Genomic DNA, 26,631 nt, shown 5'->3' with positions numbered 1-26,631 from the left:
GAAGTTGATGGGTGGGGATTGGACGTTGTGGACAGCGACCCCTACAGGTCGGTTGGGGGACGCCTGCACAGCAGAGACAGGAAGTAGCGGGGGTAGTGTGAGCCTCCCACGCGTTACACCTCGCCAATGAGAGTCCGCGCTGGCAGGCGAAAAGATGTGACAGGCTGCCTCCTCGTGTGCCGGAGGGAACACGTGATGCAAGGCTTCTATCCTCTCTACAACCGACCAGTGGGGGGCATAGTCGAGCAACATTCAAGACAGGGGAGGGGAGAATTGGATACACGAAATTGGGATGGCAGAAAAATTGAAAATAAGGAGAAAAAGTGGATACAAAAAACAAAACAATAAAAGGTAAATGTTTTTAACTTGATCTTTTGAGAAAATGTTTTTTTTCATGTCGTAATGTTTACTCGTTTCCATGGCACCCATTACTACAATACCCATGAGCCTCGCCGATCACAAGAGAATAACGGCTCTGACGACGGCACCCCCTGTCATTCGGATGACTGACTACTTGCTATGAATTTACACCATGCATTTCAATCACGAGGAGTCATTTTGGCTCAACACGGTGGACACACTCCATGTCAGCAGGTGGGTAAACAGAGCGACTGGACGCTTCAGGACACGGAACACACGCTGCTCTCCGAGCAGCAGTAGTCGCCGGGGGAACGCAGGATGGAGTTTCTGCCCTCGAACTCCGCGCTGTCCATCTTCAGGTGCGCCCCCTGGAGGCCCTCCTGATGACTGCACTTATAATGAGACTGAGAGAGGAGGAGGAAGAAGAGGAGGAGGAGGGGGAGGGGATGGAGGAGGAGGATGAAGAATATGAGGAGGAGGAGGGGGGGGGGTGGAGGAGGGGGAGGGGTGGAGCAGGAGGAGGAGAAAGAGGAGGGTGGGGTGGAGCAGAAAGAGGAGTAGAAAAGGGAGGAGGGTGGAGGAGGAGAGGGATGAAGAATATGAGGAGGAGGGGTGGAGGAGGGGGAGGGGTGGAGCAGAAGGAGGAGGAGAAAGAGGAGGAGGTGAGGAGGAGGGAGAGAGGGATGAATAATATGAGGAGGGGGAGGTGGTGAAGGAGGAGGAGAAAGAGGAGGAGGGAGAAAGGGATGAAGAATATGAGGAGGTGGTGACGGAGAAGGAGAAGGATAAAGAATATGAGGAGGAGAAGGATGAAAAGGAGAAGGAGGTGGAGGAGGAGGAGGAGGAGGAGGAGGAGGAGGAGAAGGAGAAGGAGAAGGGGGTATCAGGGTGGAGAAGAGTGTTGACGTTATACTTGTTGTGTTTTTCAATGAGCCTCGACAACAAGGAAAACAAACACCAGCAACATGAGCTAAAAGAGGAGGAGAGGAGGAGAGGAGGAGATGGAGGAGAGGAGGTGACGGAGGAGAGGAAGAGAGGAGGTGATGGAGGAGAGGAGGAAAGGAGGAGAGGAGGTCATGGAGGAGAGGGAGAAGAGGAGGTGACGGAGGAGAGGAGGAGATGAGGAGAGGAGGTGATGGAGGAGAGGAGAGGAGGAGAGGAGGTGATGGAGGAGAGGAGGAGAGGAGGAGAGGAGGTGACAGAGGAGAGGAGGTGACGGAGGAGGAGAAGAAAGAATAGAAGAGGACTGAAAACAAACTGAACCAAGAAGAGAGAATCAATGGAGAGGTGTAAAGTCAATGAAGTGTTTAATAACCTACGCCCACATCTCTTCAATACTCAAAAGGTAGAATCTGTAATGTCACCAAACAACAACCTCTGGGGAAAAGATGACAAGATGACAGCATGGTACGGCGCTTTGTTTACAGTTTTAGTGTTTGTCTAATAAATGTGCAGAGTGGGTTTCGGTGGGTAAGGGGGGGGAGGGGTTGATACTTCCGGTCACACCTCAGGCTCTGGAGAGAGGGCTCTGGAGAAACTCACAGTACAGTAAGTCACAGCACTCCAACCCACACGTCAGACCAAACGGAAAAAAAGGAAACAAAGCGCAATACCAAGCTCTTTTGCCTAGAGGTCGCCGTTTGGTGGCATTACAGATTGTACCTTTAATGTAGGCTGATAACCCTGCACTCCTCCCTCTCTCTCTCTCTCTCTCTCTCACCTTGTGGACAGACATCTCGTCCTCTCTCTCTCTCTCTCACCTTGTGGACAGACATCTCGTCCTCTCTCTCTCTCTCTCTCTCTCTCTCTCTCTCTCTCTCTCTCTCTCACCTTGTGGACAGACATCCCGTCCTCTCTCTCTCTCTCTCTCACCTTGTGGACAGACATCTCGTCCTCTCTCTCTCTCTCTCTCTCACCTTGTGGACAGACATCTCGTCCTCTCTCTCTCTCTCTCTCTCTCTCACCTTGTGGACAGACATCTCGTCCTCTCTCTCTCTCTCTCTCTCACCTTGTGGACAGACATCTCGTCCTCTCTCTCTCTCTCTCTCTCTCTCACCTTGTGGACAGACATCTCGTCCTCTCTCTCTCTCTCTCTCTCTCACCTTGTGGACAGACGTCTCGTCCTCTCTCTCTCTCTCTCTCTCTCACCTTGTGGACAGGCATCTCGTCCTCTCTCTCTCTCTCTCTCTCTCTCTCTCTCTCTCTCTCTCTCTCTCTCTCACCTTGTGGACAGACATCTCGTCCTCTCTCTCTCTCTCTCTCTCACCTTGTGGACAGACATCTCGTCCTCTCTCTCTCTCTCTCTCTCTCTCTCTCTCTCTCTCTCTCTCTCACCTTGTGGACAGACATCTCGTCCTCTCTCTCTCTCACCTTGTGGACAGACATCTCATCCTCTCTCTCTCTCTCTCTCTCTCTCTCTCTCACCTTGTGGACAGACATCTCATCCTCTCTCTCTCTCTCTCTCTCTCTCTCTCTCACCTTGTGGACAGACATCTCGTCCTCTCTCTCTCTCTCTCTCACCTTGTGGACAGACATCTCGTCCTCTCTCTCTCTCTCTCACTCTCTCTCTCTCTCACCTTGTGGACAGACGTCTCGTCCTCTCTCTCTCTCTCTCTCTCACCTTGTGGACAGACATCTCGTCCTCTCTCTCTCTCTCTCACCTTGTGGACAGACGTCTCGTCCTCTCTCTCTCTCTCTCTCTCTCTCTCTCACCTTGTGGACAGACATCTCGTCCTCCCCTCTCTCTTTCTCTCACCTTGTGGACAGACGTCTCGTCCTCTCTCTCTCTCTCTCTCTCTCACCTTGTGGACAGACGTCTCGTCCTCTCCCCTCTCTCTCTCTCACCTTGTGGACAGACGTCTCGTCCTCCCTCCTGCCCTCCTCTGCGGACTCCTCCAGAGGATGTCCTCCTCGGGCGATCTCCATGTTGATACGCTGGGACCGAATGGACCCGACGACGTGCTCCTCCTCCTCCTCCCTCGACGCCAGGCGGGCGGAGATCTTAAAGGGCAAGAACAGAGGTCGCGTCAGGGGGGGAGGGAGGGGAGGGGGAGGGGGGGTGTATGACAGACGGATAGATAGATGGATGGAGACGAGGTGGGTGCGTGTGTGTGAGGTTCCCCAGAGTATCCCAGTATTCACACAGTCTTCAATCACAGAAACACCCCTTGTCAGCGAACAACGGGTGATGATTAGTGATTATCGTTACATGGCGTGTCATGATGTGGCCAAATGAGCCGTGGCGTGGTGGTTGGAAACATACAGCCGTGAGACGACTACTGTGATGGACACGGCGATGTGCTCCCTTTAATGATCAACAATCATCCCGGGAATCACGTCGTTAAAAGTTCCTATGCATGTGGAATTTTTCAACGTCAAACATACCAAATTGATAGCTTGGTAATTATTAGGTCCAACATTTTTTATAATACAAATATTTAAGTAAGACTAGTCCAGAGAAAACTGTGAAGATTTAGTGTTGTGGTTGATAGTGTTTTCTCAAAATCAAGACTACATTAAAGCAGGGTAGCTGCAGGTTTCAACAAGTTCGATCTAAGACCTTTTTAATACCACTTAGAGCTAAATTTAATATCAATTTCACAACCATACTAGCAAAAGAAACACATAGCGCCATTGAACTGCGGACTGCACTTGCACGGCCATTAAAATTCTCGCACGTGCATACAAGCTCCGCAAAAAACAACGACTTGGATACAAAAACATTTCATATATCTAATATTATTTAATCTCCCGTCTGCCCCCTCAAAAATGTAATACCTGTGCAAATGAAATGTAAGGCTTTTTAATACCTCGCGTCAAATGATTAATTATGAATTGAATACTTTAAAACTTTCTAATACCCTGCAGATACCCTGGTTAAAGACTACACTTGCCAACTCAGATGGTTGTTGCCATACCTCCTCCCCTATGGCAAGCCGTTTTAGCTTTTATTCCAAATGTCTAGCTTGCTGGGTACCTAGCTAGCTCATTCACAAGAACAATTTTGGTACCAAGCTAGCTAGGAATTTGGAATAAAAGCTAAAACGGCTTGCCATACTCCCCCCCCCCCCCTGTGGTTCTGTTCGCATGCAAGCCAAGTGAAGAAGTGAGATTACAGATAAAGACCATGGAGTTACCCGGCAGCATGCCCACCAGATCATGCCTGGAGACGAGCCCCAAAAACGGAACAGTATATCATTTTTCACGGAGACTTACGAAGTATCCTGTTCCTCGCCGCACAACGCCATTTGAGTCGGATGATCTGCTACAACACTGCCACCTAGAGGCTCCCGATATATTCAGTACTAATGAGGTTACTGAGCCCCATCGCTCTTTCCACCGAGTGGCGGCACACCGTCAGTGTTCCAACCACTATTGAATCTCAAATGAGGAAGAAGCTGTTTTCAAACTAAATCGCATTGGCCAGTCCTTTGTGCCAGCGGCCATCAGGCTCCCCGACTGTGGGCATGGACTGCTGCCAGTAGCCGGAGAACTAACGGCGTCTGACTCTTAACCACCAAAACCTGCACGGACTGCAACGAAAGACGTATATTGTGCCAGTTAGGGTACCTTGTGTATACTGCACCTTGTGTATACTCATACTGTTTACTTTTACTCAAACACGTAATATATATTCATATTCTAATTATTTTCATTACTAATTCACAGTTTTGATCGGAGGATCAAGGGTGAGGCTTGAGATAGGTCCATACCACGGAAAATGTGAATTTTCAGATGAAAATTGTCTTTATTGCCTATATTTATTGTAACATATAATATAACCGATAGGGCACACAGACCCTCATCAGCACCTTTGTTTACTTTTTCCTCATATTTTTATATTCAGATCAAATTTGATTGCTTATATTTATATCTTTCTACTATTACTCTGCCCATACCTGTACCTCCCCTCCCCCATGCTGCTACGACGCCCGAATTTCCCCCGAGGGGCTCAATAAAGGAACATCTTATCTCATCTTAACCCTCCAGTCACCCTTGTCGCAGTTCTGGTCAAAACGCCTTTTTTATTTTTTTTACCGTGTGTTTGTGGATAGCGTTGGCTAGATTTGATGTATATGCCAAAAAAGTTGCTCGGTATCACATCTTGGACTCACATTACAATAATTCATGTTTGTTTTTTTAAAAACAATCACTATTAAGCGTGTGAACAACAAGTGTCACACCTTTCACCCTAGTCGCAGAACTGGACAGGTTAGGGTTAGGGGGTTAGGGTTAGGGTAACCCTAGGGTAACCCTAACCACCTAACTCTAACCCCAACCCCAACCCTAACCCTAATTTAAGAAATGGTTAAAATCCTGAATGTATGGTGAGGACTGAAGTTAATAATGATATTCATGATTTTTTTTGAACAATACATGAAAAAGATATGTTTTTACTGAGATCGCAGTTTCGGTCTCTAGGGAGACAGGTAGTGGGTTTTTTGAAGGGTGACTGGAGGGTTAAACGGTCATCATCACGATAGAGGCCATACCTTCAACTTCCCGTCGGCGTTCCCGTCGCTGCCGCCGGATAGGCCACTCCCTCCCGCCGGCGCCGCCGACGGCCAGCCCTCCGCGGTAGATGCTCTCTCCTCTGAGGCTCTCGGGTTTTACATACACACGACACGACAGGTATAACACGGACGCGACAGAGCAGCTGATACTAAGGGAATGTAGACATCACAACCGTACACCGGGCTTCGGGGGAAGACGAAAGGGGGGGGGAGCGTGATGGTTGGAAAACGAGACAGCTCTTTGGAATGGTACATTAGTGTCCGTCCTAATGTAAAAAAAAAAAAACATGTAATACACTGTTCCATTTTTGGGGCGAACCAAAGAAATGTCACTAAGAAGAGGTTACCGACTCTACTTTTTTTCTAATGCAAAGCTATCAATATTGATTTGACAATAATATCTTGATATCAACATTCTACATGTAGCTGCTTTAATGAAATTACTAACATCTTGGCTACATTTCAGCCAATATAGTTTCACCGTACATGGCATCTTCCACCTTCTCTTATTGTGATTGTCACGGTTGTGATTTTCACCCCCCCCCGACACTCCACTAACTGCATCGGGCAAGTCCCTCGTGTACCGGTGGCCATCAATCTCCACTCTCCACAACAGTGGGCATGGACCGCTGCCAGCAGCTGGAGAACTAACGGCTTCAGAACTCAAGAACTATTAGGAACGCCTGACCACTAAGTGTGTCCGACTCTTAATTAACCACCAAAACCTGCACAGACTGCAACGTACGACGAATATCGTGCCAGTTAGGGTACCTTGTGTATACTGCACCTTGTGTATACTGTTTACTTTTACTCTTACTCATAGTATATATATCCAGATTCAAATTTGTTATTGCTTAAATTTATTGTAACATAACTGGCATACAGACCCTCATCTGAACCTTTGTTTACTACTGTTTATTTTTCTCATATTTGGAGTTCAGTATATTGTTTACACCGTTTACTTTTCTCATATTTTACCCTGCCCTCCCCCCTCCCCCATGCTGCTATGACGCCCGAATTTCCCCAAGGGGATCAATAAAGGAACATCTTATCTTACCTTATCCTATCTTATTGATTTCCCCCTACGTTGGGTTTGATACCAGGCATGAGACTCAGTGCCTGAGTAGCACAGCTTGGGTAACAAGCTCAATTCTGATTGATTGCTTAGATCAGATTTTGTTTGGCTGTCCACATAATAAAAGAAAATGGTCTGATTCCAGATTCACGCTCCTGAACTGACCCGCATGCGCAAATGAACAATAACGATGGACTTAAACATGGAGGACACTGACGTCACCATAAGGCAAGCGACTGCCAATATTAAAGATGCTGTAAGTGGTATTTCTTTTGTTCAAATAAGTGTTAAATAGCTCTACATCCTGACAGCCATCACAGTGTTTGGTCAGTAACATGGGGCTCCCAGTCCCTCCGCTCTGCAGTAAACACTAAATAAATGTTCTGGTATCCTGTTCCCACTTTATCCAATCAGGAGAGAGAACCCTAGATATTTAAACTAATTTCAAGAAATCTTTCCAAGCCAAATTAGCTTACTGCACTGGTAAATTATTTTAAAGGAAAGTTTCAAGGACACATTTGCTTAAAACGAGTTTTTATTTCTTATCTTTGTCTAACCATTTTTGCAGTGTGGAGTTCTCTCTCCTGAGTGGATAAAGTGGGAACGGGATACCAGATAATTTATTTTGTGTTTACTGTGGCGCAGAGGGACTGGGAGACCCATGTTACTGACCAGACAATCTATATCAGTGATGGCCATCGTGTAGAGCTATTATTTTAACATGTAGACCACTTATTTTAATTTAAAAAAAATGATTTGTATCAATTTAGGTTTTATTTTCTTTAAAAAGACTGACCTCTTCTTACATCTCTTACACATGTTCATGTAAAACATCACTCTTATAGTCTTATACTTACTCTACTGAATACTGTATGTTATATGAATAAGATGGAAAAGAGTGCTCACTTAATAAGACAAACAAATTGACTGAGTGCTCCTTGTGGCGTGGTCTTTGCAATTATTTTAATCATTGTTGATAGAAGCCCAAGGTTTGGGGATTGGTCCTTTCATTATCATTATCAACAAGGTTAGCGGCAGTCAAGAGAAATAAAGACCAATTACTCTGCTTCACAGTCTCAATACTCAATACTGGCCGAAAATAAAGCTTACATAGAGGTATTAATACAGTCAAAAGTACCTAGAAATGTGTGTCACTCAACAACAACAAACAAAATCGACTCAATTACAGTAACAAGAATATTGTTGTAGTTAGTTACTTTCCATCTCTGCTGCTCTGGAAGGTCAACTCTATTTCACAGGTCAGAAAAGGTCAACTGAGTTTTAAAGTGGGCGCTCTACTTCCCACCACATCTCTGGTGCCCTGCCCAAGCGGACCCTGGATATATCCTCACCGGGCCCTCCACCTCCTCCCGGGGGCCCTCCTCGGGGGCCCGGACGGTGGCCTTGCTGATGGCCTTGCTGATGGTCTGGGTCTCGAACTGAGGACAGGCCGCCTGGGCGTTTCCGTCTTTGTCTCTCTTCCCCTTCAGCCAGTAGGTCTCAATCTCCACGTTCCCCTGAGGGAGGGAGAGAGGGAGGGAGGGAGAGAGGGAGGGAGGGAGAGAGGGAGAGAGGGAGGAGCAGGGGGAGGAATGGAGAGAGGGAGGAGAGTCAAGAAGGAGGTAGAGATTGGACATTAGCAGTGCAATCAAGGATTTTTCTTCAGACTGTATACATTTGAGGTTAAGTGTGTCTTTCTCAATTGTACTCTGATGTTTTACAAACACTGTCAATGTAAACTAATCTTACAGCATAAGAAAAATAAATATAAACATATGAATCATTGCATTTGTATACATATCTGTAGATACTATATCTATATATGTACATATCTTTTACGCTACTGGCCAGTATGACTACGACCATACTGTATTTACCTGTATCACTGTACATATTAATACTACAACTCTGTACATACATCTGATTAGCACTACACCCAGTAGTACTAATTGATTTACTTACTACCCAGTTTAATCACCTGTATATTGTATATTACTATTGCACTTTACTGTTACATTTGCATTCTGGTTGGATGCCAAACTTATTTCTGTTGTACTGTACCTTTGCTGTATAATGACAATTAATTAGAATCTAATCTAATATAGCACTTTTCTAGATACTCAAAGTTCTTTATATTAGATTGTGGTTCTCAAACTACGGGAAAGTAAAGAAAAATAAAATAAAAAAAGTTTTATTATTTCTTTTTATTTCTTTTAACACTTTGGAGGCCAAACCCGAGATAGTCCGGGTTAACTCGCCATGCTCTGGGCGCCAAACCAGAGAAATCTCGGGTTTTAATCGATATTTCTATTATTATCTATATCCATTCATTTTTCATCCATCCAGCCTGACGTTATCATTGGGAATGGGTCTGAGCTCGCAAAGGGCAAATACCGCCGCCTATCGTCTCCCGGATGGTATTGCACATCATTGGAATCCCTCTGGCTGGGGCTGTGCATCAATCTAAGAAGTCCGGTCCAGGTTTTCCTTCTCGGGCATGCAGTATTGTTATAACAGATGGACTGGGGACACTCAGAGCAGTGTGGATTATGTGTTTTGGATATATAACGTTGGATCAATAAACGCGATCAATATTTGGAATGGCGATCAGGAATTGGATTAATCTTTTTGCAGGACATCAGATGTGAGGTAAGGACTTTATGTTACGAATCTTGGGTTAATCAGATGTTCCTTTCACCGCCATCGGAGCGTGCGCATGTGTGTGTGTGAGGTTCGCGCCAACCAAAGTACGGAGAAGCGATTTTTCAGACCCCGCTTCTCTTCGTGCATGAGGACACATATAATATTGATAATCTAGCGTTTATTTGAAAACTATTCATAAATCAAGCAACAAATGGCACGATTTCTAAGGAAATACATTTAAGCTCGATTTGCTGGAGTTTATTGAGATGAGACAGAACGCTCTAGAAATATATTGATATTCATCACGGTATAAAATAGAAATGTATGTATGAAAAAATTATCTGTTTCATGCATGTTGACTGGAAGCAACTCATTGACGATCACTGTGTTATTTAGATCTATTGCTATTATATTTGATATGTTTAGCGCTCACAAATAAGTCCTATCCTACATTGGATAAAGCACTGGCAACGAAGGGCCATCAGCAGAGGGCGCTGTTGGCCCCCAATGAGTTCTGCCAACATATTTTGGCTAAATATGCCTCGTTTTATAAATGTGTATTGATAACATAGTGCTGTAATTACATTTTCTAATAAATATGCACGATCAAGTTCAACAACGTGTGCTTTTATTTTGATATTCCTTATTCCACGTTGAAATTACGCGATACATTGTGTTGCGATACACAAGTGTGAGGTCCCCCAAAAAAAATCCTAAATAAAATGGGGTCACGGTATGAAAAAGTTTGAGAACCCCTGGTTCAATAGTCAATTTATTGTCCCACTGTCAGGCCTCCCACCCACAAGGCTTGCAGCTCCCTGGACCTCATATCTCCTGTGACTTCAGCGTAATTATCACCACGGTAACTCCCATCCACGTATCACACCGCGTCTTTGTATCTTTTCTCACCCCAAACCATCCACTCAAACTCAAACTGTCTCATTTGGACACAACATACGCCCCCCGCTCCCCCCGCCCTCCCCCCCCCCCCCCAGCCCTCTCTGCCCACCCCCCGCCCTCTCCTCTGACCTCCTGTCCAATCTACCCTCCAGCGAGACTTCCCACTCTCCTTCAGACACGGCAACCTCCACTCTCCTTTCAGCCCCTCCTAACCTCCTCTGACAAGCTCTGTTCCCTCGCCAAGAAGCTGCCAGCCGTTCCACACCCAGAGCATGGCTGAGAGACCCAGTTGGTTGAAGAAGACACCGAGAGCTGCAGAGAGGACGTGCAAATCACTGGGGACAGCACTGCTTATCATGACCTCTTGTCAGCATCCACAAAAACATTGCTGCCTGTTTCACCATAAGATCGAGGCCTTGGCTAAGAACCTCCACAAACTGCACGCCACCATGTCCTCCCTCCTCACCCCTCCTTCCCCTCCTCCCTCCACTCTCTCTGCAGAGAAAAGGTAGAGAACATCCATAGCTGCTTCTCCCAGCCCCCACCCACTCCAAGTGCTGAAACATGAATTTTTCACTTTGTCATCTTTCTCTCCCTCACAGACGCCGAAGGGCTAAAGTGACGTCAAACCGTCCCACTACATGCCAGCTGGACCCGATACCCTCCCCACTCCTCCAGACCATCGCACCAGACATCCTCCCATTCCTAACTGCAATCATTAACTCCTCTCTCAACTCTGGGGTGGTTCCCACCTCTCTAAAACAGCCAGAGTCACATCACTCCTCAAAAGACAAACCCTGAACCCCACCATCATAAAGAACTCTCTCTCTCATTTCTCTCCAAATCACTTGAATCTGGTATCCAACCAGCTCTCTGATTATCTATTACAGAACGACCTCCAGGCTCTTCACTTAGCAAGAGCGAAAGACCTCTCTTCTGTCCTGATTCTCCTGGACCTGTCAGCAGCCTTCGAGACAGTCAATCATCAGATCCTCCTCACATCCCCTTGCACGAATGAGAGTTGTACGTTCTGCGCTGGCATGGCTGTCATCCTACCTCGGCGACCGCTCCTACCAAGTATCACGGAGAGGCACCTACAGACGGGTGTCCCCCAGGGTTCGGCCCTTGGACCCCTCCTCTTCTCTCTTTACACCAAATCTCTGGGTAACATGATCACTTCTTATGCCTTCTCATACTACTGCTATGCTGAAGACACTCAACTCTTCCTCTCCTCTCCCTCAGATTCCCAAGCCTCTGAACGGATCTTGTCCTGCCTGTCCAACATTTCTGCTTGGATGACGACCAACCACCTCAAATTGAACCTGAGCAAAACGGAGCTACCTCACTTGCTGAGTTGAATCCTCCCCACTGACCGACCTTTCGATCACAGTGGAGAACGTAGCCGTGGCTCTGTCCCCGACCGCTAAGAACCTATAGGTGTGGTCCTCGACGACGGGCTGGATATGTGTGTTTTTTTTTTTAAATCTACTTTCTCTCCCCCTTTTTCTGTGATGTTTCTCCCATCCCAATTTCCTCTCGTGCCAATTCTCCCTCCCCTGTCCTGATCGTTGCTCGCATGTGCCCCCCACTGGCCGGTCGTAGGGAGGATAGAAGACCATCACATGTCCCCTCCGATACATGTGGAGGCAGCCAGTCACATCTTTTCACCTGCCAGTGCGGACTCTCATTGGCGAGGAGTAACGTGTAGGAGGCTCACACTGCCCCGCCATTTTCCTGTCTTTGCTGTGCAGGCGCCCTGACCGACCTGTAGGAGTCGCTGTTTTACAACAACCAGACTACCACCCTTCGACTTCCCTCCCGCTAACTCTGCCAATTGAGTCAGTATGACGGCCGGCCCAAGCCGGAGGCAACGCTGACAGCCGGATTCGAGACCGGCGTCTCTTGCGTTGGTGACGAGCGCAATGTCCGCTGCGCCACCCAGCCGCCAGGGCTGGATGTATGTGTGATATTATACAGAGTGGCACGAGTATGAATATACTATGATTGATATAACAAACCACAGTGTTATATGGATAAACGATAGGTTTACAATAATAGAGCGGAAATGGCCTCCTCCATCACCAATGTGTAGCATCCAACCTTGGGCTACACAGGCTCAATGGCTGCCATACACCAGGCACACATCACACTACACAATGGCTATAAGATCCATTCACTCACACATTCACACACCGAAGGTGACCATGCAAGGTGCCAAACCTGCTCATCGGGAGCAGTTAGGGGTTAAGTGTCTTGCTCAAGGAGGAGCCGGAATTGAACCAGTAACCTTCTGATTACCAGACGGCCGCTCTACCTCCTGGGCCACTGAACATGTTGCCATGGCTACTGGCCATTGAAAGCAATGCAATAGAGTTATAGAATTCTAAGATAGGATTCATAGAGAGAGAGAGAGAGAGAGAGAGAGAGAGAGAGAGAGAGAGAGAGAGAGAGAGAGAGAGAGAGAGAGAGAGAGAGAGAGAGAGAGAGAGAGAGAGAGAGAGAGAGAAAAAACACCTCACACCTGAAAGTGTTAAAAGGGGGTGGTTTAGGTTCCAGACGTTTATGACCTTCCAAAAGGCCACATTGTGTACACAATCATGCACAGGAGCCAAAAGGTCATTATGGATCAGAATTATTTTGACGGGCGGGGCGAGTGACCGCATGCTCTCTGAAGATTAGCACCTGCAATCGGCAAAACCTCTGAAACCTTTCACAGCCACGGTGGGCCGTTATCTTTCAATCTACTGACTCGGAGGAGACAGACCGAGTCAGATTAGAACATGCAAAAGCAACACAGACGAGCAAAAACAACGAGCCAGACATTCGCCTCAGCTACCGTGCGTGAATGTTACGTTTTAATGGACTCCACCAGAGGCAGAAACAAGACTGAGATTCGGTTTTCCTCAAGCCCCTCAGAACAGCTTTGTTGACAGCAGGGGAGAACAAGTCATAATCTGACTGCTCGGGGACTACTCCAGTCAGCGTACAAGAACGCTCATTGATCTGAAAATAGCAGCAGAGTGATTATGCCGTAGTGGCGGGTCGTGCGTGACATGTTGACGGTGTCTCGTTTGTTTTGAGAGGAGACAAGCTACTGTAGTATGCACTATGCAGGTTCAGGGGTTGGGGTTGAGAGGAGACACGTCTCTACATTTCGTAGCTCCATTTCTGCAGACCCTCTCTGATTGGTTGAACTCCATTTCTGCAGACCCCTCTCTGATTGGTTGAGCGAAGCCTCTCTCTGATTGGTTGAGCGAAGCGGCCCCTCTCTAAGGTACGCGAAGGAGGTGCACGTAAGGTTATTGAGGTCGACGACTAGCTCAACTGGTTCGCCGCCTTGCTGTGGATCCTGCGGTGCGTTGGTGACAAGTTCGATTCCCTTCATTTTTTTTTTTTTTTTTTTTTTTTTTATCGTGCATTCTTTCGCCGGTTAAGTTTAGGCATGTTAAGTTTAGGCATTGTTTCGGAGTTGGTTAAGGTTAGGGTTAAGGTTAGGCATTGTTTTCGGAGTTGGTTAAGGTTAGAAGGGTTAAGTTTAGGCGCTGTTTCGGAGTTGGTTAAGGTTAGAGTTTGTCGCAGAGAATGGCAATAGAATGCAGCCTATTTCCGCACTGCAGCTCTCTCACGCTGCCGCGGTCACATGGGCGTAGTGGCCAATCAGAGAGGGGTCTGCAGAAATGGAGTTCAACCAATCAGAGAGGGGTCTGCAGAAATGGAGCTACGAAATGTAGAGACGCAGACAGGCTACTGTCGTATGTATGCACTCATGCAGGTTCAGGGGTTGGGGTTGAGAGGAGACAAGCTACTGTCGTATGCACTATGCAGGTTCAGGGGTTGGGGTTGAGAGGAGACAAGCTACTGTCGTATGCACTATGCAGGTTCAGGGGTTGGGGTTGAGAGGAGACAAGCTACTGTCGTATGTATGCACTATGCAGGTTCAGGGGTTGGGGTTGAGAGGAGACAAGCGCGTCTATACTTTCCGTAGCCGCATTTCTGGCAGACGTTCTCTGATTGGCCACTGTTGCCCAATCGCGTGACGAGCTGTGTCTTTGCCCATTTCCGCGTCAAACAGCCTGCAACTACCTGGCATTCTATCGCCATGCTCTAAGACAAACTCTAACCTTAACCAACTTCGAAAGCGTGCCTAAGCTTAACCAGTGTAGAAACAGGCGTCGGCCAATCAGAGAGCGTCTTGCCAGAAATGCGGCTACGGAAAGTATAGACGCGAGACAAGCTACTGTCGTATGCACTATGCAGGTTCAGGGGTTGGGGGGGGGGTTGTTTGCAGAGCGTGTAATTTATATATATCATATATGAGCAAGACCCTTAACCCCTAATTGCCCCCGATGAGCAGGTCCGCACCTTGCATGGTCGCCTCCGCCATCGGTGTGTGTGAGTGGGTAAAATGTGAGGAACAAATTGTAAATCGCTTTATAAATGCATTTACCATTTAGAGCGGTCGTCGTCTGGTATTCAGAAGGTTGCCGGTTCGATTCCCGGTCCTCCCGTGATAAAAGCTCTATATGAATGCAGTCTATTTACCATTTGAGGCACTGTGTGAACCAATGTAGACCTCCTTGAATTAACATTTCAGGTAGCTTTCTAGCTTCAAACTGTGTTTCACGGACCCACTCCTTCACCGAGGACTGATTTTAATTCCTCTCGTCTCTTTTCTAGTGTGGTGTAGTGGTGCATAGTGCACCTCTAAGTGACCACAGGTGTCCATGCGTGACGATGAAGTGGCGGTTGCTATGACACACGGGTCGGTTAGGTTAACTACGTCGGGTCCGTGTAGTTGCCATGGTGACGGTAGAATTCCGGTAACCGCTGATTTTTTTTTTTTTATCCACTTTTTCTCCCATTTTCTATATTTTCTCCCATCCCAATTTCGTATCATCCAATTCAACCCTCCCCTGTCACGGACGCTGTTTCTTGCCTCCCACAAGCCGGCTGCAATGTGGACTAAGTCATACATAGCACAAGTCCCCTCCGGTACTTGAGGTAACAGCAGTTGCATCTTTTCACCTGCGCAGCTCGATCTCTCAGTGGCGAGGAGTAACGCGCCATGGGAGGCTCACGCTGCCCCGACACTTCCTGATTCTACTGCGCAGGCGCACCAACCGACCTGTAGGAGTCGCTGTCCACAACGCCCGATCCCCACCCATCAGTTTTCCCACCCACCTAATACGGCCAATGTGTATTAGTACGGACGACCAGCTAAACTGAAAGCAATGTGGAGCGCTGGGCTCGAATAGGCGATCCCAGCGTCTCTGCATTTCGTGGCGAGCGCCTTGCCCACTACGCCACGTAGCCGCCCCGGTAACCCCTGACCTTTATGGTGATGGTGCCCCTTCTCTCGAAGATGAAGTGGCTCCCCTTCAGGTGCTCGTGGGTGGCGCAGCTCAGCTGAATGTGCATCTCCTGAGGGGGGGGGGGGGGGGGGGGGGGGGGCAGAGGTCGTCCGATCAATCTTAATTTACCCTTTCACTCACCACACTAGCCAAAGGGTTAACCCTTTCACTGCGACAATACGGAAGGTTAATAACCCTTTCACTGCCGCACGGCAAAAGGGTTAACCCTTTCACTGCGACAATACGGAAGGTTAACCCTTTCACGGGCCACACGACAAAGGGTTAACCCGTTTTCACTACCACACTACAGAAGGTTAACCCTTTCGCTACCACACTACAGACGGTTCTGTAGTGTGGTAGTGAGAGGCTTGACCTCCTGTAGTGTGGTGGCGAACGGGTTAACAAAACCACATACTGTACACCTGTCAGAAGAGCTAATCACAGTCAATGGGGTCAAGCTCCTGTCTGTACAAAGCTGACTGAGGACAACTGAAATCTACTCCACAGTAGTGTCGTCACACAAAGTAGATTTTTGAAGTTGTCTTCGGTCAGCTTGTAACAGACGGGAGCTCGACCCCATTGACTTTGCACTGGTTTGCGGCTAACTATCCGGCGTTACAGTAGTGTCAGGAACAGCGTGGATAGTGCTGAGAAATGACTACTGATGATCAAAAACATCATTGATAAGTAGCACATAGGGCTAGGGTTCCAAAAATGTGAACTATTCCTTTAAGGAAGGATATCGTTCATCAATCTGTTTTTAACAGTATTCCTTTCTCCCTTCCTTCCTTTCTGCCCACCTTGCCACTGCTCTCCATGGCGGATGCGGTGTGCACTGTGTCGCCATGGAGACCGTAACGGGGCATCCTATGGCCTACTACACCTGCAACCACCATTCCAGAGTGGATACCTGCAGACGAGCCAAGACAAGCAAGGGTCAGTCCAATTAATCTCTCTCTCTATTTCTCTCTCTCACACTCGTTCTCTCTCTCTCTCTCTCTCTCTCTCTCTCTCTCTCTCTCTCTCTCTCTCTCTCTCTCTCTCTCTCTCTCTCTCTCTCTCGCACTCTCTCTCGCAAGATCAGAACCAACAGAGCAAAAAAAAAATATTTATTTCCATGGCAGTAACTCAATTACGGTAAACAAGATGTGGTACCCATGGGGATTCTGGGGGAAATACATGGACTAGGGGATGTGGAATAAACAGACTAGGGGATGTGGAATACATTGACTAGGGGATGTGGAATAAACAGACTAGGGGATGTGGAATAAACAGACCTAGGGGATGTGGAATACATGGACTAGGGGATGTGGAATAAACAGACTAGGGGATGTGGAATACATGGACTAGGGATGTGGAATAAACAGACTAGGGGATGTGAAATACATGGACTAGGGATGTGGAATAAACAGACTAGGGGATGTGGAATAAACAGACTAGGGGATGTGGAATAAAGGGACTAGGGGATGTGGAATACATGGACTAGGGGATGTGGAATAAACAGACTAGGGGATGTGGAATAAACAGACTAGGGATGTGGAATAAAGGGACTAGGGGATGTGGAATACATGGACTAGGGAAGTGGTTCTCAAACTATGGGTCGCGACCCAAACCCAAATTTCAATCAATCAATGGTAGTCCTACGTATTTATTGTATTGTAGCGACCCTGGGATTTGGGTGATTGGTCAGCCGAGCTGTCACTCTGCACTCTACAAACCTGGGGCTGGCGGCGGCGACGCTATTGGTCGCGCGAGCCGGGGGTTGGTAGAGGGGAGGGGGCAGGGCTGACCTGGGGAAAGGTATAAGAGGGTGTGGCACCTAGGTATGGGAAGTTTGGCGATGAGACTACGTTTGGCAAGCAGAGGTGATGCACCCCGACTTGGTACACGTAACCTATGCTAATGGTGAAATAAACGAACGTGAGAAATAATAACAACAGCCAAATCGGTGAGTCATCCTTTTCCGAGGACGTTACAGTATGTATCAAAAACACAGCACTTGATCTATTTAGTCGAGCGTTTTGCCTCATCTGATCTCTAAACTAACATAACTATCGCGTCCGCAGTGGAAACAGTTGCAATCGCTTTTGGAATGAACGGTGTTCCGCCCCCTGGAGAAATGAGATGAGAAAAGAGCGACACACAATTCAGTGCCTTTTCCTCCTCAGAGGGAACCGAAACCTAATGGCTCGTTCTCGCCCCAAAGCAGCCTAGCAAATCTATGCGGTGCGGCTGCTTTCAATTGGTTTCCGATGTAGAGAGGAGTGCACGCAGCCAACGAGGTACACATATGTTCCTCTACGTTGGAGATTAATTGAAAGCAGCCGCGCTTGCTAGACGTGACTGGAGGCGGTCGGAAGTTCTCGGAACGACCCGTCAGTCCTTCGCATCGCCCCCTTCTACCCCGAGCTGCGTTTCGACTCCGAGAAGCACGCCGTTCGGAGGGACAGTTGCGAGGCGAGAAGATCATCAGGGCATCTGCCGGTTTCAACGAGTTAAATTTAAGACTTTTTAATACCTACTTAATACCGATTTCATGGCCATACTAGTAAAAAAAAAACGGAACTGGCGGCTGGGCCGATTTTAAATTCTTGCACGTTCCATACAAACTCTCGCCAGACATGTCTCTCACACGCACACACACGCACACACGCACACGCACACACACACACACACTTGTGCGTAGTTTCGACAACACTCACATATGTTCGCATGCACACACACACACACACACCCAAGACAGTGTTTTTGTCCCCTGTTGGAAAATCCCATTCAAATGGTTTATACTTATAGTCTGGAAATTTATGTTGAATCAGGAACACACACACACACACACGAAAGGATGTAGTGGAAGATGAACCTCCTCCAACTCAGATTCTAGTTGACCGTCACCTTTTTAAACCATGAACTTTTGCCACTACGTCACTGCATAGCCGCCCCTCGCAACAACTCACCCACACGGACATGGATGTTGTTTCCGTTGGAGGGGTCTTTGAGGTGGTCGATGGAGCTCACCATGTCCAGAGCCATGTCACAGATGTTGTGGGCGTGGTATTTAGTCTTCTCTGGGGCACCCGCCACCACCATGTACGCGTCTCCAATTGTCTCAACCTGGAGGGACAGGGACATGTAGGCTGGAATTGTGGGGGAGAGTCCTCCCTGGATTTATTGTTGCTTCACCCTTGGACAGGGTTTTATAATAGTACAGTAGGTGTTGTTTTTGTGTGTACATGCATGTCTATCTGTCTGTTTGTCTGTCTCCCTGCCTGCTGGTGACCAACAAGATTTCATCCTGCGGGAAGCTAGGTGAGGACATGATGCTAGTTGGGGACATGGTGTGAGGGAAGCTAGGTGGGGACATGATGCTAGGTGTGGACATGACATGAGGGAAGCTAGGTGAGGACATGATGCTAGTTGGGGACATGGTGTGAGGGAAGCTAGTTGGGGACATGACATGAGGGAAGCTAGGTGGGGACATGACATGAGGGAAGCTAGGTGGGGACATGATGCTAGGTGGGGACATGATGCTAGGTGGGGACATGACGTGAGGGAAGCTAGGTGGGGACATGATGCTAGGTGGGGACATGATGCTAGGTGGGGACATGACGTGAGGGAAGCTAGGTGGGGACATGATGCTAGGTGGGGACATGACGTGAGGGAAGCTAGGTGGGGACATGATGCTAGGTGGGGACATGACGTGAGGGAAGCTAGGTGGGGACATGATGTGAGGGAAGCTAGTTGGGGACATGATGCTAGGTGGGGACATGATGCTAGGTGGGGACATGACGTGAGGGAAGCTAGGTGGGGACATGATGTGAGGGAAGCTAGTTGGGGACATGATGCTAGGTGGGGACATGATGTGAGGGAAGCTAGGTGGGGACATGACGTGAGGGAAGCTAGGTGGGGACATGATGCTAGGTGGGGACATGATGTGAGGGAAGCTAGGTGGGGACATGATGTGAGGGAAGCTAGTTGGGGACATGATGCTAGGTGGGGACATGATGCTAGGTGGGGACATGACGTGAGGGAAGCTAGGTGGGGACATGATGCTAGGTGGGGACATGATGCTAGGTGGGGACATGATGTGAGGGAAGCTAGGTGGGGACATGATGTGAGGGAAGCTAGTTGGGGACATGATGCTAGGTGGGGACATGATGCTAGGTGGGGACATGACGTGAGGGAAGCTAGGTGGGGACATGATGCTAGGTGGGGACATGATGCTAGGTGGGGACATGATGTGAGGGAAGCTAGGTGGGGACATGACATGAGGGAAGCTAGGTGGGGACATGGTGTGAGGGAAGCTAGGTGGGGACATGCCATGAGGGAAGCTAGGTGGGGACATGATGCTAGGTGGGGACATGACATGAGGGATGCTAGGTGGGGACATGATGTGAGGGAAGCTAGGTGGGGACAGGGTGTGAGGGAAGCTAGGTGGGGACATGATGCTAGTTGGGGACATGACATGAGGGAAGCTAGGTGGGGACATGACGTGAGGGAAGCTAGGTGGGGACATGATGCTAGGTGGGGACATGACGTGAGGGAAGCTAGGTGGGGACATGATGCTAGGTGGGGACATGATGCTAGGTGGGGACATGACGTGAGGGAAGCTAGGTGGGGACATGACGTGAGGGAAGCTAGGTGGGGACATGACATGAGGGAAGCTAGGTGGGGACATGATGCTAGGTGGGGACATGATGCTAGGTGGGGACATGATGCTAGGTGGGGACATGGCATGAGGGAAGCTAGTTGGGGATATGATGACATCATGATATATGTCATAAGTTATAGTAGTAGTAGTAGTAGTAGTAGTAGTAGTAGTAGTAGTAGTAGTAGTAGTAGTAGTAGTAGTAGTAGTAGTAGTAGTAGTAGTAGTAGTAGTAAGAGTAAGACACAGTTAGTGGTCAGACATTCCTAGTAGTTATCGAGTTGTACCTGTTCCTTTAACTGCGGGAAACCACACGTACCTTGAAGACACGGTGCTTTTCGCTGAGTGTGTCAAAGAGCATGTACATGGTGTTCAGCATGGAGACCACCTGCATGGGGGTGATGTGGCTGCAGATGCGAGTGAAGCCCACCACGTCGCTGAAGAGGATGGTCACGTCTGGGAACACCTGGAGGAAGGGGAGCGGGGAAACTGGTGAGTTTAGAAAGAGTTACAAAGTTTCGACCCTGAACTGACCTGTATCTCAAACCCCGCCCTCTGTCCTCTTTTCGTGAGGGAAGCAACAGTTGCGATTGCAGGATCAAGAAAAGAGGGCAGGGCTTGAGATAAGTCCATACCACGGAAAATTCAAATTTTTCAGATTCAAATGTTCAAATTCACATTTTCAAATTCACATGTTCAAATTCACATTTTCTAATTTTCAAATTCACATTTTTAAATTCACATTTTCAAATTCACATTTTTCTGATTCAAAATCTTTATTGCCTGTATGTATTGCATACAGACCCTCATCTTTTTCTCCTACTTGGGAGTCCCCACACCCAAGTGGAGGAAAGCCAGGCCTATACTCTCTCTCTCATATCTGTAGATACTATATCTATATCTGTACATATCCCGTACCTACTCTTACTAGTTACGCTGATGGCCAGTATGACTTACTACTACCATACTGTCTTTATACCTGTATCACTGTACATATTAATACTACAACTCTGTACATACATCTGATTAGCACTATTACTCAGTAGTACTGATTTATATATTTTATACCCAGTTTAATCACCTGTACGTTGTATATTACTATTGCACTTTACTGTTACATTTGCACTCTGGTTGGATCCCAAACTTCATATAATGACACAATATTATGTCATATTTACACACTGCTCAACTTTGCACATTGCTCATTGCACATCACACAGCATACTTTTTTTGGAACTGTACATAGCCATTTTGTTATTTAAATTGTATATAGTATAATAGCTACATCCTGATCTGCACTGCACACTTTTTAGAACTGTATATAGTACTCTTTATTTAAGTCATCTTATTTTATTCTGTGCTAAATTTATTGTATTTTTATTATTGGAAGCTGCTACGGTCCAGGGACCACAATAAAAATAATTGCACTCTTCTTGCTGTACTGAAGTACTGAAATAAGTGACAATAAAGGAATCTGAATCTGAATATTATAAGACAATACATTTAAATCAAATGTAATGTAATGTAATCTAATGTATAATCTAATCTAATCTAATGTAATCTAATGTAATGTAATGTAATCTAATGTAATGTAATCTAATGTAATGTAATGTAATCTAATCGAATGTAATGTAATGTAATCTAATGTATAATCTAATCTAATGTAATGTAATGTAATGTAATGTAATCTAATCTAATCGAATGTAATGTAATCTAATGTAATCTAATGTATAATCTAATCTAATGTAATCTAATCTAATGTAATCTAATCTAATCGAATGTAATGTAATGTAATCTAATCTAATGTAATCTAATGTAATGTAATCTAATGTGATGTAATGTAATCTAATGTAATGTAATCTAATCTAATCTAATCTAATGTAATGTAATGTAATGTAATGTAATGTAATCTAATGTATAATCTAATGTAATGTAATGTAATGTAATGTAATCATGCTCCGTCTCCAGCCCTCCTGACCTCACACGTGTTGACGGCCGGCTCTCCTTTGCGCAGCCTCTTGGCCACCGGCTTGGGGATCATCCTGTACAAGAGGTCGTCCGTCTTCTTCATCTCGTAGTCCAGCATCTTCATGCTCTCCTCCAGCTTGCTGGACTTCTTCTGCTCCTGAGCTCATGAATAATAATAATAATAATAATAATAATAATAATAATAATAATAATAATAATAATAATAATAATAATAATAATAATAATAATAATAATAATAATAATAATAATAGATTCAATTTGTACCGCACTTTATATTCGCGAGAATCTCAGAGTGCTACAGGAGATATAGACAAAAAGTTAAATGAATAAAACAATTCAAATGAATAAAAACAATTAAAATGAATAAGACAACCAATGAAATGGAAGAACATAAAAGTAAAATAAAATAAAATAATAATAAAATGAATAGAAGTAAAAAAAAAATAAAGTAAAAGAAAAATTCAGGCAAAAGCCTTGTTAAAAAGAAATGTTTTTAGGCCCCTTTTAAAAGCCTCTGCGGATTGTGGTGCTCTCAGGTGGATGGGGAGAGCATTCCATAGTCTGGGTGCGGCAGAGCAGAAGGCTCGATCGCCCATGGTGTGCAGGCAGAGGACACAGGGGAGAGAGGGACACAGGAGAGAGGGACACAGGAGAGAGAGGGACACAGGAGAGAGAGGACACAGGAGAGAGGACACAGGAGAGAGAGGACACAGGAGAGAGGACACAGGGGAGAGAGGACACAGGAGAGAGAGGACAGAGGAGAGAGAGGACACAGGAGAGAGAGGACAGAGGAGAGAGAGGACAGAGGAGAGAGAGGACACAGGAGAGAGAGGACAGAGGAGAGAGAGGACACAGGAGAGAGAGGACAGAGGAGAGAGAGGACACAGGAGAGAGAGGACAGAGGAGAGAGAGGACACAGGAGAGAGAGGACACAGGAGAGAGGACACAGGGGAGAGAGGAGACAGAGGAGAGAGAGGACACAGGAGAGAGAGGACACAGGAGAGAGAGGACACAGGAGAGAGAGGACACAGGAGAGAGAGGACACAGGAGAGAGAGGACACAGGAGAGAGAGGAGACAGGAGAGAGAGGACACAGGAGAGAGAGGACACAGGAGAGAGAGGACAGAGGAGAGAGAGGACAGAGGAGAGAGAGGACACATGGGAGAGAGAGGACACAGGAGAGAGAGGACACAGGAGAGAGAGGACACAGGAGAGAGAGGACACAGGAGAGAGAGGACACAGGAGAGAGAGGACAGAGGAGAGAGAGGACACAGGAGAGAGAGGACACAGGAGAGAGAGGACAGAGGAGAGAGAGGACACAGGAGAGAGAGGACAGAGGAGAGAGAGGGACACAGGAGAGAGAGGACACAGGAGAGAGGGGACACAGAGGAGAGAGGACACAGGAGAGAGAGGACAGAGGAGAGAGAGGGACACAGGAGAGAGAGGACACAGGAGAGAGGGGACACAGAGGAGAGAGGACACAGGAGAGAGAGGACACAGGGGAGAGAGGACACAGGAGAGAGGGGACACAGAGGAGAGAGGACACAGGAGAGAGAGGACACAGGGGAGAGAGAGGACACAGGAGAGAGAGGACAGAGGGGAGAGAGGACACAGGAGAGAGAGAGGGACACAGGAGAGACAGGACACAGGAGAGAGAGGGACACAGGAGAGAGAGGACACAGGAGAGAGGGGACACAGAGGAGAGAGGACACAGGAGAGAGAGGACACAGGGGAGAGAGGACACAGGAGAGAGAGGACACAGGAGAGAGAGGACAGAGGAGAGAGAGGACAGAGGAGAGAGAGGACACAGGAGAGAGAGGACAGAGGAGAGAGAGGACAGAGGAGAGAGAGGACAGAGGAGAGAGAGGACAGAGGAGAGAGAGGACAGAGGAGAGAGGACACAGGAGAGAGAGGACAGAGGAGAGAGAGGACACAGGAGAGAGGACACAGGAGAGAGAGGACAGAGGAGAGAGAGGACAGAGGAGAGAGAGGACAGAGGAGAGAGAGGACAGAGGAGAGAGAGGACACAGGAGAGAGAGGACAGAGGAGAGAGAGGACACAGGAGAGAGAGGACACAGGAGAGAGAGGACAGAGGAGAGAGAGGACACAGGAGAGAGAGGACAGAGGAGAGAGAGGACACAGGAGAGAGAGGACAGAGGAGAGAGAGGACACAGGAGAGAGAGGACAGAGGAGAGAGAGGACACAGGAGAGAGAGGACAGAGGAGAGAGAGGACACAGGAGAGAGAGGACACAGGAGAGAGGACACAGGAGAGAGAGGACACAGGAGAGAGGACACAGGAGAGAGAGGACACAGGAGAGAGAGGACACAGGAGAGAGAGGACACAGGAGAGAGAGGACACAGGAGAGAGAGGGACACAGGAGAGAGAGGACACAGGAGAGAGAGGACACAGGAGAGAGAGGACACAGGAGAGAGAGGACACAGGAGAGAGAGGACAGAGGAGAGAGAGGGACACAGGAGAGAGAGGACACAGGAGAGAGAGGACACAGGAGAGAGAGGACACAGGAGAGAGGACAGAGGAGAGAGAGGACACAGGAGAGAGAGGACACAGGAGAGAGAGGACAGAGGAGAGAGAGGACACAGGAGAGAGAGGACACAGGGGAGAGAGGACACAGGAGAGAGGACACAGGAGAGAGGACACAGGAGAGAGAGGACAGAGGAGAGAGAGGACACAGGAGAGAGAGGACACAGGAGAGAGGACACAGGAGAGAGAGGACACAGGAGAGAGGACACAGGAGAGAGAGGACACAGGAGAGAGGACAGAGGAGAGAGAGGACACAGGAGAGAGAGGACACAGGAGAGAGGACACAGGAGAGAGAGGACACAGGAGAGAGAGGACAGAGGAGAGAGAGGGGACACAGGAGAGAGGACACAGGAGAGAGGACACAGGAGAGAGAGGGACACAGGAGAGAGAGGTCACAGGAGAGAGAGGACAGGAGAGAGAGGACACAGGAGAGAGAGGGACACAGGAGAGAGAGGGACACAGGAGAGAGAGGACACAGGAGAGAGAGGGACACATGAGAGAGGAGACAGGAGAGAGAGGGACACAGGAGAGAGGACACAGGAGAGAGAGGACACAGGAGAGAGAGGACACAGGAGAGAGAGGACACAGGAGAGAGAGGTCACAGGAGAGAGGACACAGGAGAGAGAGGACACAGGAGAGAGAGGACACAGGAGAGAGAGGACACAGGAGAGAGAGAGGACACAGGAGAGAGAGGACACAGGAGAGAGGACAGAGGAGAGAGAGGACACAGGAGAGAGAGGACAGAGGAGAGAGAGGACACAGGAGAGAGGACATAGGAGAGAGGACACAGGAGAGAGAGGACACAGGAGAGAGAGGACACAGGAGAGAGAGAGGACACAGGAGAGAGAGGACACAGGAGAGAGGACAGAGGAGAGAGAGGACACAGGAGAGAGAGGACAGAGGAGAGAGAGGACACAGGAGAGAGGACACAGGAGAGAGAGGACACAGGAGAGAGAGGACACAGGAGAGAGAGGACACAGGAGAGAGAGGACACAGGAGAGAGAGGACACAGGAGAGAGAGGACACAGGAGAGAGAGGACACAGGAGAGAGAGGACACAGGAGAGAGAGGGACACAGGAGAGAGAGGACACAGGAGAGAGAGGACACAGGAGAGAGAGGACACAGGGGAGAGAGGACAGAGGAGAGAGAGGACACAGGAGAGAGAGGACACAGGAGAGAGAGGACACAGGAGAGAGAGGACACAGGAGAGAGAGGACACAGGAGAGAGAGGACACAGGAGAGAGGACACAGGAGAGAGAGGACAGAGGAGAGAGAGGACACAGGAGAGAGAGGACACAGGAGAGAGAGGACAGAGGAGAGAGAGGACACAGGAGAGAGAGGACACAGGAGAGAGAGGACACAGGAGAGAGAGGAGACAGGAGAGAGAGGACACAGGAGAGAGAGGACAGAGGAGAGAGAGGACACAGGAGAGAGAGGGACACAGGAGAGAGAGGACAGAGGAGAGAGAGGACACAGGAGAGAGAGGACACAGGAGAGAGAGGACAGAGGAGAGAGAGGACACAGGAGAGAGAGGGACACAGGAGAGAGAGGACAGAGGAGAGAGAGGACACAGGAGAGAGAGGACACAGGAGAGAGAGGACACAGGAGAGAGA

The 26,631-nt window shown here is 48.0% G+C and overlaps 1 protein-coding gene across 1 annotated transcript in view; it reads right to left on the bottom strand.

Annotated features, from left to right (window-relative positions):
- Positions 1-620: 620 nt before the first annotated feature.
- The window catches only part of LOC311242891 (soluble guanylate cyclase 88E-like), a gene marked incomplete at both ends in the record, with an annotated part of 56,416 nt that continues 30,405 nt past the window's right edge, over positions 621-26,631 (bottom strand). Inside the window, 8 exons of the mRNA XM_084331955.1 lie at positions 621-764; positions 3,205-3,360; positions 8,301-8,465; positions 15,823-15,912; positions 16,643-16,752; positions 18,797-18,953; positions 20,807-20,953; positions 22,466-22,612. Coding sequence (XP_084188081.1) covers positions 621-764; positions 3,205-3,360; positions 8,301-8,465; positions 15,823-15,912; positions 16,643-16,752; positions 18,797-18,953; positions 20,807-20,953; positions 22,466-22,612 — 1,116 coding nt within the window. The remainder of the gene's footprint in view (positions 765-3,204; positions 3,361-8,300; positions 8,466-15,822; positions 15,913-16,642; positions 16,753-18,796; positions 18,954-20,806; positions 20,954-22,465; positions 22,613-26,631) is intronic.

Source organism: Notolepis coatsorum, assembly GCF_963971535.1.
Source record: "Notolepis coatsorum genome assembly, chromosome: 16".
NCBI lineage: Eukaryota > Metazoa > Chordata > Actinopteri > Aulopiformes > Paralepididae > Notolepis > Notolepis coatsorum.
Note: the sequence above shows the minus strand (reverse complement) of the source record. Positions and strands in the feature narration are given on the sequence as shown.